The sequence below is a fragment of the Eurosta solidaginis genome, chromosome 4, assembly GCF_040869045.1.
Source record: "Eurosta solidaginis isolate ZX-2024a chromosome 4, ASM4086904v1, whole genome shotgun sequence".
Classification (NCBI taxonomy): Eukaryota; Metazoa; Arthropoda; class Insecta; order Diptera; family Tephritidae; genus Eurosta; species Eurosta solidaginis.
This window is the reverse complement of record NC_090322.1, coordinates 174284705-174298792: the sequence shown is the minus strand read 5'-3', so window position 1 is coordinate 174298792 and position 14088 is coordinate 174284705. Positions and strand designations below refer to the sequence as shown.

At 35.4% G+C, this 14088-nt stretch overlaps 1 protein-coding gene across 2 annotated transcripts in view; it reads left to right on the top strand.

Annotated features, from left to right (window-relative positions):
- LOC137250656 (nose resistant to fluoxetine protein 6-like) overlaps positions 1-14088 on the top strand; it is a 127285-nt gene that overhangs the window by 79951 nt on the left and 33246 nt on the right. For both annotated transcript variants that reach the window (XM_067783833.1, XM_067783832.1), the window contains exons 3-6: positions 6817-7022; positions 7150-7301; positions 11842-11996; positions 12168-12500. In XM_067783833.1, coding sequence (XP_067639934.1) covers positions 6817-7022; positions 7150-7301; positions 11842-11996; positions 12168-12500 — 846 coding nt within the window. The remainder of the gene's footprint in view (positions 1-6816; positions 7023-7149; positions 7302-11841; positions 11997-12167; positions 12501-14088) is intronic.

Here is a 14088-nt window from a genome sequence, read left to right as displayed (position 1 = left end):
AATACGTAAACTTTTAGTAGGCTAGTCAGATCAATGTTTATATTACTTTATTCCACCTTTGTGGTAACAATTTCGCTGAGAAATTGCAGTATCATCTCAAGCGAATCGATTCATTTTATAACAAAAAGACCCAAAAACAATGGAATTGTTATAAAATGAACAGAGTCGCTCCTTATGATGATTAAATTTTCCAGCGTTGAGAAAAAGGGCGTGAGTACCAAGCACTAGTGAAATTCAATGTGTAAGTCGACAGGTGTACGTTTGGAAACTAGTATTTTCAAGTTAACTAGAGCTCTGCTAGGGATTGAAGTTAACACACAACAGAGGTAGCTTTACCGGAAACAAATAGTTTCGAGCTTTTTGAGAAGAGCTTCGTCGGCTTCTTATTGCCAACAAGCCACATGGATTTATAATCGGCTTATTATCGATAAAAAATAATTTTCGTATACTTATCGGTTTGTAATCGGATTGTTTTTGAAGGGTTATTTCGCTTCTTATTGGTTTCTTATCGGCTCGTCATTAAAGGGTTACACATGTTTCCTCGATTTTATATTAAAGTTTCATAGGTGTATTATTACAGCATGAGTCGTCGTTAACAACTTGTTAACATGCTGATAATAAACTGGTACTTATTGGTTTCTTATCTGCTTAATATTGAAGGGTTCTAAATTTGTCATAGATTTTTTATAGGGTTCCGAATCATAACAAGCCGATGAGTCATCGTTAACACGCGGATAATAAACTGGTAACACCTCGATAAAAAATGGAAAGCTTTTCGATAACAAATCGATAAATTTTCCATAACACGACGAAAAGAATTGTAACATTCCGATAACAAATTTATATCCCATTATAATATATCGATAACTTTTACGTAAGTATTCGATGACTTTTTGATAATAAATCGATAATACTACGATAAATATTTAATTTTGTTTTATTTTAGTTTATTTATTGTAATTTTATTTTGTTTAATGTTTTTTAGTTTATATTACCTTATTCCTATTTTATTTTGTTTACTGTTATTATATATTTTTTTTTTGTAAATTTTTTTTTTCATATTTTTTTAGGTTATTTTAGCTGACGTTTTAAATTTTATTTTAAAAATTCCGTGCGAGTTTTCCCTTCTCCCATTCCTGGTATTCTAAATACAAATTCCTCGTGAGTTTTTCACTTCTCCCTTTCCTCCTATTCTGAAAAATGTTCGAAAAAGCCGAAACCGGTTATGGGAGAAAAGTAGGTATTATGAATGTGAGGAAGAGGGAGATTTCTCTGCCATTTCATAGAAGTTTTTTCACTTCTTAAATTAAAGGGAATGCACCAAAATAGTTAAAGGAAATTGATTCTTTTAAGAAAGAACACTTATTTCTACAAATTTGTGCTAAGATATGTATGTACATTCTACCACAATATTATCACTGTTAATACAACAACAACAACCACAATATTCTTTATTTTAAGTCGAAAAGTATATCATAAGCAACGGAAGAGCTCTTGGTATATTTGATGCAGCCATCCAGAAATTGCGCAAAGATTTTTTAAAGAGGGTTAAATAGATTTTGGCATATGGCGAAGGAGACTTGGCCGCCAGAAAATTGCTTTGCTGAATGGAAGCAGGCAACTCCGGCGGATTTGTGTTATCCTGCCTTCTTCTTCTTATGCTCCTCTGCTGATGTTGCCGTGGCATCAATTCATTACTCATTTCAGTGAATATCACAAGAAATGCAATACTGTGCATTGTTTATATTTTTATTCTTAATTTCAAACAAATTCGCAACAATAATTAAACTTTTCTATTTTTTAAATAAAATAAGAAATGCGCAACGAAATTTCAATTGAAAAAACAGCTGACTTCGAAAATTCGAAATTCCTATTCCCCAATTATTGTTCTCCCTAGGAGAAAAGAATTGGAGGAATTTTTCCGCGGGAATAAAAAAATTCGCGAGAACAAAACTCCGAGGGAATTTTTAGAATTGGGCTGCATATAAATGTAACCAAATAATTTAATTACATCTTGAACCTGAATACCTAACCACGTGCTTTGTTTCTGTAAACGCTTTTTGCATCAGTAATAAAAAACACAAATATGCTCATGTTTGCTCTGGCTCTTTGCTTCCAATAAAACAGCAGTGTATAAATCTGTTCGAGCACTTGAAAGCACAAAAATTGTGTATATGCTCAGTAATTTTAATTTACAACGTTGTACTAGACTTACTGACTTATATTAAATAAGTTAACATAATTCTGAAAAGTAAACTGGTCGAAAGAATTACAATACTTTGAAATTATTTTATATTAGACTAAAGCGCAGCGAAACGATAGTCTCAGTTTAACAGTCCTTTTAATTTGATTCCATTCAACTTACAAAACAAAACTTGTGAGACCGCTTAAGCTTTATATTGGCCTTTTCCGACTTGACTTGTAACAAATTGCTAGAAGAAACCAATGGAATTAGCATTCAAGGACAGTTTTTGCATAAATGTAATATACCCGTCTTAAACAAGCAGTAATTCACCTATAAGTTAATAAATATAAAAAAACATTAATGTGGTTTACTATGCACCGTTATGAAGTAAAACCGCCAGAAAATATCTACATTAGACTGGGTCGATTTATTAACCGATATCCCGCCATCGATTTTTCGATAGATTTCGGCTCAGGCGAAAAAAAGTTTCACTACGCATATCCAAACAAATAATTTTCGAGCCTGCGGAATTTCATTGTTTTGACTTTTTTTCGACTTTAATTTTTAAGGTTTTTTTCATGACCTACTAAAAAATTTTTCATTTGATTGTAAAATTTTAATGTATACCCTTCGGACCCAAAAAAGCCCTCTAAAAACGTTGGCGATAACAGTTTAAAAAAAATAATAAAAATACATAGGAAAATTTTTTCATGAAAAAAACTTTAAAAATCAAAGTCGAAAAAAAGTAAAAAAAACTGAAATTTCGCAGCATTGTGGATAAAACAAGTGCGATATCTCATCCGTCAACTGCCTGACAGGATGTTCAATATGGCTACTTTTTAGAGTTTGGCAGCGTTTTGACAGGGTGTTCAATATGGCGGCGCATAGAGCCGGTTATCTTCAGCGGGTGATAGAAAGAGATAAAGAATGAGACAGCGATAGTCAATTAAAAATCAGGTGATCCATTCTATTTGTAATTTTGACGTCTATGCGAAGTCAGGGGCGTAGCCAGAAAATTGCCTTGGGGGGTTCAAAAAAATGTTTTTTTTTTAGTTAAATAAATATAAAAAAATGTTGTATTTAGCTTTAACATTAAAGTAAGTGTATTTAGAATATGATATGAAAAAGGTTACATTAAAAACTCAAGCGCATGCGTCGGCTTTTCTTTGCCATTTCATCTAAAACTTCATCAACGGTAACAATTTTTTCACGGTGGATGCTTAGTGATGCACAGCCATTCAATCGATTTTCACTCATCGTGTTTCTCAAATAGTTTTCAATCAGCCTAAGGGTTGAAAAAGATCTCTCGTTCGTTGCCGTTGTTACTGGAAGCGTACACAAGATTTTCAACAACATGTGAACATTAGGAAAAGCCACAGAATCGCATTCCTGTAATATTAATCATAGATAAATTGATAAAAAAAAAACCGAAGTACCTCCTCAGGAATAAGTAGAATTCACGCTTTTTGAGCCTATGCATTAGATCTAACGTATACGTATATAAAATTCAAAAGAAAGAAACTGATCGAAAAGACAAAAATTTAATTTAAAAAAGTCATATCTACACGGAAATAACCCTAATGTGTTTTTTACATTTTAAAATGTGAAAACCACATTATTTTTCATTTATCAAATAATTTCAATTTTACATTTTTGAAATGTGTTTTTGACATGCAAAAAAATGTAGATATTACATTATAATAATGTGTTTACCACATGGAAAATAATATCAAATTTGCATTATATTTCAAAATAGGAAATGTGTACTTCAAAAAAAAAAATACTGTAAATTTAACATTATTTAAATGTTAAAAATATTTGCCTTTTCATTCCGATGAATGTAATCGCTGTTGAGGCAAACGAGCAAACGCCTGAATTGATTATATTCACGCATGCAATAAGTTGGTTGATTTTAAATCAATGTAGATTATGTTTGTTTAAGCATGTTGGATCATTGAACACGATCATGTTGCCGTTTTTGCCGAACCTTGTTGTGTTCGATTTTTGCTGTTCTCTGATATGTATGTAGATGGTCGTTAGGCAAATTTACAAGGAAACTTCTTTATGAAATTATAGTAAAAGTTAACATGTACATTTGCATATTTAATAAATTGCAGAATTATTATGAAACAGAATATGATTAAAATATGTAAGTGTTCACTTCGTACATACATATGCTTGCATATTAAAAATATAATATCACAAACAAAGTAAATCCGTAGCGGAATTATAAAGAAATTTATTACCATAGACATAAAACATCAAATATTTGAATTGAAATGACCTAAAAAATCAAATGATCCGGAGGAAAGGGGGGAAGGTGGGGTTAAACCCCAAAAACCCCCGTCGCTACGCCCGTGGCAGAAGTTATCACAGTTGTCTTATCCACAATGTTTCGCAGGCTCGAAAATTATTTTTTTTGGTATGCGTAGTGGAACTTTTTTTCCTGAACCCAAATCCTATCGAAAAATCGATGGCGCGATATCGGTTAACTCCATACAAATCGTCCCAGCCCAATCTACATGCATTCGTATACATATTAGAGGTTTACGCCGATCACTTTATCGGCGGCGGCGGCGTACGCTTTATTATATACCGGCGGCGGCGGCGTGAGCGGCGCGCCGACGTACGCCGGTGTTCTTACTTTTCTTGATTTTTCTATTTAAAAAAAAAAGTATGTATTTAAGGAAATCAATGTTTCGGCCATTTCGGAAAGATCCTGGGTTTTGCCCCAAAATCTCGCAGATCGTTCAAAATTTTTCAGGAGTAGCTCTTTGCGGAGGGATAGTCCCTCGTTCATTTACTCCAGAGAGGCTTCGAACCTAACCTCGGTCTTAGGAATTGGTACTGCTGCGTCTGCTGAAGAGAAATAGAGATACATAAAATGGTCACACTTTTGTCTGTATATCTGGTACAAAGCGTAGTCGCAAACACAATTTCTTTAAATCATTTGCGGCTCCTTGGCGGTCACGCACAAAGGCAACTAACGGTTGCTATTAATGGTCTATTAATACTCATGACTCTCGTGGCACAGGGCGCCTCCACAATTCCCGATGTGCGAACAGTAGCAATCCCGACCACCAGTCGCTACCACGCCTCCTGACCTCACGCCATATGCTAGCACAGAAGCTATAGGACTGCGACTTCGAACACATACCTTCGTCGACGTCACTTTCCTGGAAGCTCTAGGTGTAGCTCCGAAGACTTTCTAACGGATGTTCTTGTCCCGCTCATGGGTGAAAATTGTATAATCTTCGGCGCATCTACATAATTAAAATTTTACAAGGACCCTGGATACAATTTTTAAAATTTAGACCAAAGTTTGCAGACGTTTGTGTTCAGAACATTAATTTCGATAGTCTTCGTTAAATCAAAACGATATTTAAGAATGAAAGTCGACCGATTTTAAGTTGAAAGATGTTAACTGCTGTTTTCCGGGCCTTATGATATAAGAGCTCATTATAGATGACCGCGTAGCTTCAGTTTTCAGACTAGTTCGACTGTTCACTACGTTAGGGCATTAGTTCGGCTGTCTTGGGAAAGCTTTTGTTTCACCCCTTTGAGTGTTCTTGCGAAGGACAAAACCTCACCTGGTAAATATATGTATGTGCCTACGTATTGACATTTGTAAAAGGAGCCGTAACGTGTAGGTCATATTTAAAATTGGTTGATAGGCTATAATCAATGTGATTCACTCCAAGGAACTAGTTTTGGATAGGGATTTTGCCTCACTGATTTGGCTTATTCTTTCAGCCAATCGGAATATAAAAATCTTTAAAAAATCGGCACCTTTTTTGGGTAATTTGCTTTTTTAACAACTTGAGAATAATTTGAAAACATGTTCACCTTACGTCATTTTATTTGAATTCATTGTTCATTATTAATTTTAAAAAAAAAAAATATGCATAGTGAGCATATACATAAATTTATTGTATAACTTTTCTTTTGGTGTTTTGTTTTAATGACTTGGTGAATTGGGTGATGCAAAGGTGGTGTTAAGCTGACATCGAAAACGCCTGCTTTTTTAAATAACTTTTGAACAGTTAGAAAGAGTTAAATTTCGCAATTAGTTTCTTATAACTGGCAGTGATGCGCATCCCTTGATACCATTTTCGACTATATCCGACAAATTTTCGACATGAACAATAAATGACCTAAACAGTCTTAAACGAGTAGAAAATATAGTAACGCGCCGGACGCCGCCGCTGCCGCCGCCGCGCCGATATTTTTGACATTCGGCGGCGGCATGCGAAAAACGACCCAAATCGGCGGTGGCGGCGGCGTTTATCGGCGGCGTATATCTCTAATATATGTCAAAGAGCAGTCTTACATATTAAATTATTTTTTTCGTCACTCTGACTTAGTATTTTGAAAAAAAAGAAAATGTTTAATGTTACATTAAAATAGCTATCCAAAAGCAAATTTTATTGAAGTCGGACATCTATGTATGTATGTGCCTAACAGGTAATAGGAAAATGAAGCCGCAATATAAATGCATACATACTTACATATTTCAACTTAAGCTAATATTGCTAAAAATATATTTGGATGCATACATTTGCCTCGCTTCCAAGTAACCAGTAGCAATATGTGAAAATAAAAACCATATTAATGTCTTTGTTTTATTGCAGGCCTTGAACCGCAATGGCGTTGGAGTGGTTTTTGCGCGTTGGGGCACCTGCGTACCATCAACATGTAATTCAACAGATATAGCGGTATTTTTACAGAACTACATTCAACGCTCCGTTGTAAACGCTAACGAGTCGGCATGCCAGCTGAGCAACTTTGCCATCGGCCGGTATGAATTGCAAGTCGATAGAGGAACGTTTATTTATGCGTAAGTTGGATTATAACGGTACTAGCATACATTAATTCTGCTAATTAATCCAATCGTTTATTTTACCTAATTTGTTTTTAACGTTTTATTTTATTTACATATATATATATAAATTTTTTTTATATAGATTTGTGATATTTGTATTTATTTTACTGGCCATATTGAGCACAGCCTATCATGGTTATTTAATTTATGCATCTAATCAGGCCGATGAATTATCGAAACGTGCATTACGGCAAGAGGCCTTAACAATTGCATTGCTCTCATTCTCAGTTATAGGTGGGTGTTGAGAAAATGAAAACAATAATTACTGCATATGTTCATATATACCCAGTAGTGTCTATAATTAGCTTTGGTGGTTAACGGGTGAAAAGATTTGAGAAAAAAATATTTTGTTTTTAAAAAAAATAGGTAAAATGAAAAGCAGCCGTTTCCTTCTTAACTATAAATACAATCAAAATAAAATACATGCGCAACTACCCATAGATGTTACACCTAACCAAATGTGTGCCTATTTTCGAAAAAGCCGTATTACCTTTTGCAGCAAATGCAGTGAAAATTAAGTTTTAAATGTTTTCGTGTTTTTCCATTTTTTCGTGAATTATTGAAAATAATGTATTTTTGATTGTCATTTGTTACATTGACAATAAAATTCGAAACACCAAGCAAAACCATGATACAAAAAATGGAGGTAGTTCCATTTAGTGTGACATTAGCCACTTGACTTTTGCGGTGACAATGCCAATTTCACCAAAAACAAGCTACCAGATTGAAAAATGTTACGAATTTTTGTAATTTTGATGGATTTCATATTAACGAATACGATTAAATTACTTTCATAATTATTTTAAATAAAAAAGAAAAAAAAAAATGAGCCTCATGCCTTCGAAATATTTTAATACTAAATATCAGCCTAGAAAAGAAGGTTTTTAATAAGTTTTTAATAAGTTTTGGTGGAAAAAACATGGATCGAATTATGCAAAGCAAAGGAATATAGCCTTCTTAAGTGTCCGTACGTTTGCTCACAACATTTTGACTACCATACACGTTTGTCAATTGCTTGCCCAAAGGAGGTCCTTATAAAGCGGCACCGCAATTTCTTGAAAAATTGGCTACAAGTCTACATTTTTTATTTTTTTATTGTATAGTTCAAGCGTTGCGCTTTAGGAGGGAATTGTTAAACTATTTTTGAGGGAGAATATTACCCTGTAGCTCTGCAGGTTAGCCACTAGTTATGAGGTTGTTTTTGCCCGTTGTACCATGGGTCACCTTGGGGCAGCGCCGCCTATACACATTCTGTTCCCTTTTAGTATTGACATAGATGTGCAGACTTTGGAGGTACACTTTTTCTCAACATACCTTGAGCAATATCCACTGTAAGGCATGATGATAATAGGGCCATGCTAGAACAACAGGATTTTTCGTCTACTTTTTTCCGTCTAAAGGTCAAACTGCCATAAAGATATGAGTCATTAACCAATGTATGAGTCATCAACTATTTTTCAATAAAATTGCATGTTTTACTGTATTCTCAATCGATATACATATGTATATGCACACTAGGGTGGGACAAATTTATTGTTGAAAAGGCACATCCAGTTTCTGAATCTATGGGTCATACTGAGTAATATTGTCCATGGGACCATAGGTCTTAAATGAATTTTGAGCCTCCCTAATTCTGTTAGAAAATTGTATATCCCAATCCGAATAGTGGCTCTCACAAATAAAATACATGAAAATAAATGTCAAATTCGGATTCGGAATGGGATATAAAATTTTCTAACAAAATTAGGGAGGCTCGAAATTCATTTCAGATCTATGGTCCCATGGACAATATTACTCAGTATGACCCAGAGATTCAGAAACTGAATGTGCACCTGAAGTTTTTTCCCCCCATTTTTCCCATACAATTTGACCCGCCCTAATGCACATAAATCGTGCTAAAGCATATTATTATTGTCTAAGATGAACATTGCGTTTTCATTCTGAAGGAAATTTCCATCTCGAAAAACCACAAATTCGCCTTAAACAGTAACGGTGTGGCAACGCTTCTAGCAAAACAACAAACATTATGAAACTTCAAAAATCCCCAAATACGTCAAAATAATTTGAGTGGAACTACCATCTTTTTTGTATCATGAGCAAAACCGACTGGATTTTTCACTCGATTGGGCATTCAATAAGCAATAATGAGACAATTAAGAATTTGTATTTTGTATGGAAGATTGAGTTCGATTAGGACTTTAATGTAGAAAACTTGACTAATTATTTCATTAAGCCCCTATGTGAAATTGGCATTAAGCTACGACCTTTCTATTAGGATAGGTCGACATGTGTAGATCAATCTATTCGATGTAAATTGTTTAATTGTATAATGAAAAAGCGGAAAAAGGTTAAAAAGGTGTTAATATAGGAACGTTAATAAGTTAAAAGGCTACACATTTACTGTTTAAGTGTAGATAAAACGATTCTAATGTGATTAATTAAATACTTATTAAAATTGAGAAAGCGGTAAAAGGTCGATAATGGGTTATAAAATAATGGGTAGTGTGTTAAAATGCCTAACATCAACAACTTAAGTGTTGCTCAAACGGTTCTGATGTAAAAAATTTGCTTTTATAGTTTCGAGCATCTGCGTATGCTGACGATACTAATCACTTTTGATGAATATGAAATTGTACTTGTGAATTTAAACTGTGCTATATTGTGAAACAAAAGCTCCTTCAGCTTCCTTCCCTCATCCCAATGCAGTGGCATGTCATAGGTGGCATAAATGTATGTTCGCTATAACTGTTATATAGATCTGGTGGAAAGCATTAGGCCGAAAAGTTTATCAAATAAAAAATGTTAAAGTCTGAAGTCTAAGGATATCAGGCTTAGTGAGCTGCAATTAAAAAATAAGTAAATCGCTTCGATTTACTTCCGCGAAGATTAAGAATTAGCTTCTCTTCCAATTTGTGTAGTGCTCCCTTTAATTGCATGTTTTATGTCCACTCCAAAGGGGTGGCAGATGAAATTTCACTGAGAATCTTTTTATGGCAGAAATACACTAGAAGTGTTTGCAAAACCATTGCCGAGGTGGGATCTCGTTTAGAAAAACTTTTCTAAATTTTCGATATTGGTTTGCCGGGGACTTAAACCAAGGATTTCGTTGTGTTATGTGAATCACATTACCATCACACCAAACCGCACTTCAATAAGATTTAGTCGCCACTACTTCGCATGCGCATTTCTCTGCGCTCCCTTCCAGCGTGCATCAATTGCGTCATAACCCTCTTGCTCACGTCAGTCCAGCAATCTATTTGTCTGCACATTCGTAGAACTAAATTCCTAATAGTAGGCTCCTCTCCAAAAACTCTGTGCCTTTCGCCGTGAAAACGAGGGCAGTGAAACATTACGTGTTCTGCGCTTTCCAATTCGGAGGGACAGTGTGGACAGAAAGGATCCTCCTCTATCCCACGCTTAAGTATATATTCCTTGAAGCCGCCGTACCCGCTCAATATCCGTATGAGGTGGTAATTTAGTTCGCCGTGTTTTCGCTCGTACCATTCCGCTATATTCCGAACTATGAAGGTTCAGCGCACTTTTCTCGATTCTTCCCACCGTTGTTGCCACTTAATTATTGTTCGTGACTCTTCAGATGGTCGGCTGATTCCAATGCCATACAGATCAGCCATTTTACCTGAGAGTACATCTACGGGGATTATCCTGGATAAAACATGGATCGCGTTGTCGGACACTGTCCGATAAGAACATACTATTTGTATAGCAGTAATACGGTAGGCTGCTAGTATATCTTTTTGGTGGACTATTTTAGATCCGTGCCATACTGGTGCTGCATATAATATTATCGAGCTGATTAGGTTGGATAATAGCTGACGGGTAGCTTCGCATGGGCCGCCAATGTCGAGCATTATTCGCGTTAGGGCTCCACTAACTCTAGAAAATTTCTGCACCAGCGCCCTGAAGTGCTCCTTAAAAGTTAGTTTTGAGTCAATGATTCCTCCTAGATATTTCAAGATAGGCTTTGAATTTAATTGAAAATCTCCTATGGTTAGGACTAACTCATCCACAGTCCGCTTTGAGCTCACCAAAACCCCTTTCTGTCTTATTGCTAGCCTTCTCCCATGTGCGTCAGCCATTCCTTTATTCTTCCCACAGCGCCATTACATAATGCTTGGAACAGATCAAGTTTCTTAGCCACTGCTACTACGACATGTCATCTGCATAGCCCACAATTTCCGTGCAAAACTTACTCCTATCATTAAAAGGAGAGGACTGTAGACTCATGACGGGTATTCAGACTGGAAACTGCCTTCTGGCGTCACATGTCTTGAAATTAGGCACGTAGCATAGGTCCTAGAAAGCCTCTCGTATTTTCCAAGAGGTCGGAGTCCTGCTTTGTGATAAGATTTTTCAGTTTGGTAATTGAGCACACTTCGGGTTATACTGTGAACTCATTCAGTCTATGTGAGGGCCTTACGGACCGGCCGGTTCAACTTAGCCTAACCTATGTGCCTCAGTGCCAACAGTAAACAACAGATGTAGCTCTGGGCCGTTTCATGAAAACCAATGAATCATTGTTTACAATGGTATAAAAATCAGTTGTGTGTTCGAGGCCATTATTGGAAACGAATTAAGAGAGAATGAATGTTTCATATCTCTTCTTCATCTGTCATCTAATTCACAAACAAGGCTTAAAACTTTTGTAAAATATACTCAATGATAATAAAACACACTACTGGGTATGTTATGTTTAAGACAGACTTATTTTTTTTTACTTATTTACAAATATTTTTTGCATATCTCATAATTGCAGAGAATACGAAGAAACTATTTCAGGCAAGCAAAGATCAAATGGGTCTCAATTCAATTAACGGTATCAAAGCTTTAGCAATGCTTTTAATACTTGCCGGGCATGCGCTCTCCTTCATCTATGGCAGTCCGACATATAATGAGGCGTTCGTAGCAGAGGTAATGCTTAAAGCTTATTTGTAAAACAAAACAGCTTGTATTATCATTGAAGAATCCGTTAGTTTACCATTACATACTACTTTGCAATTTGTAATAATTTTGCCTACTGCATTTTGAACAATGCATTGCTTTTGTTTTATTCTTCTATTTTTAACTATAATCATAATTTAGCAAACAAAAACGCCAACATTTGCATTCCTTTACAATTCTTTGTTATTTGTGGATACGTTTTTGTTGTTGAGCGGTTTCTTATTTTGTCGCATTCTATTGATCGAACTCGAACGTCGTGGCGGTCGTATAAATCCATTGGTACTATATGTTGGTCGTTATATACGTTTGACACCGGCCTACATGGCGATAATTGGTTTTTACATGACATGGTTTCCGAGCATTGGCAGTGGCCCACTATGGCAGGAACGTATCGTACGTGAACAGGAACGCTGTCAAGCATCATGGTGGTTGAATATACTCTATGTGAATAACTACTTCAATACGGATAAATTTGTAAGTACTCACCTAAGTATCTATATATAGGCTATACTCAGCTCTTCAGTACGTGTGTTTGTGACTGAACTTCTCCTAAACGATTTTGACGAAATTTTGTGTGTGTGTGTATTGGGGATTTGAGGATACTTTAGATTCAAAATTGGGTCGGTATTTCGTGGACCAGCATCCCACCTATTATAATAAACTGTAAAGCTTCAGATTTGGAAAACTTTGACATGTATTGTTTATCAAGGCCTTCGAAAAAGAAAAACAAGTAAGGAAGGCTAAATTCGGGTGTAACCGAACATTACATACTCAGCTGAGAGCTTTGGAGCCAAAATAGGGGAAAATAACCATGTAGGAAAATGAACCTAGGGTAACCTGGAATGTGTTTGTATGACATGGATATCGAATGGAAGGTATTAAAGAGTATTTCTATAGGTGGACGCCTCTTCGAGATATCGCCACAAAGGTGGACCAGGGGTGACTCTAGAATGTGTTTGTACGATATGGGTATCAAATTGAAGGCATTAATGAGGGTTTTAAAAAGGATTGGCCCCTAATCGTATATGTGAAAGCTTTTCCGAGATATCGACCAAAATGTGGACCAGGGTGACCCAGAACATCATCTGTTGGGTGCCGCTAATTTATTTATATATATATATGTAATACCACAAACAATATTCCTGTCATGATTCCAAGGGCTTTTGATTTCGCCCTGCAGAACCTTTTCACTTTCTTCTACTAAATATGGTAGGTGTCACACCCATTTTACAAAGTTTTTTCTTAAGTTATATTTTGCGTCAAAAAACTAATCCAATCACCATGTTTCATCCCTTTTTTCGTATTTGGTATAGAATTATGGAATTTTTTTCATTTTTCGAAATTTTCGATATCGAAAAAGTGGGCGTGTCGGATTTCGCCCATTTTTATTACCAAGATAAACTGAGTTGAGATAAGTACGTGAATTAAGTTTAGTAAAAATATATAGATTTTTGCTCAAGCTAAAGACGGTCGACTGTGTATAACAACTGCGCGTCGCTTCAACCGATTTCGCCCATTTTCACAGAAAACAGTTACTGTCATAGAAGCTATGTCCTTACCAAATTTCACAAGGATTAGGAAATTTTTGTTCGACTTATGGCATTAAAAGTATTCTAGACAAATTAAATTAAAAAAGGCGGAGCCACGCCCATTTTGTAATTTTCTTTTATTTTTGTATTTTGTTGCACCATATCATTACTCGAGTTGAATGTTGACATAATTTACTTATATACTGTAAAGATACTCAATTTTTTATTAAAATTTGACTTAAAAAATTTTTTTTTAAATGTGGGCGTGTTTGTCATCCGATTTTGCAAATTTTTATTTAGCACACATATAGTAATAGGAGTAACGTTCCTGCCGAATTTCATCAGGATATCCTCAACGACTGCCAAATTACAGCTTGCAAAACTTTTAAATTATCTTCTTTTAAAAGCGGGCGGCGCCACGCCCATTGTCCAAAATTTTACTAATTTTGTATTCTGCGTCATAAGGTCAACCCACCTACCACGTTTCATCGCTTTATCAGTCTTTGATAATGAATTATCGCACTTTTTCGGTT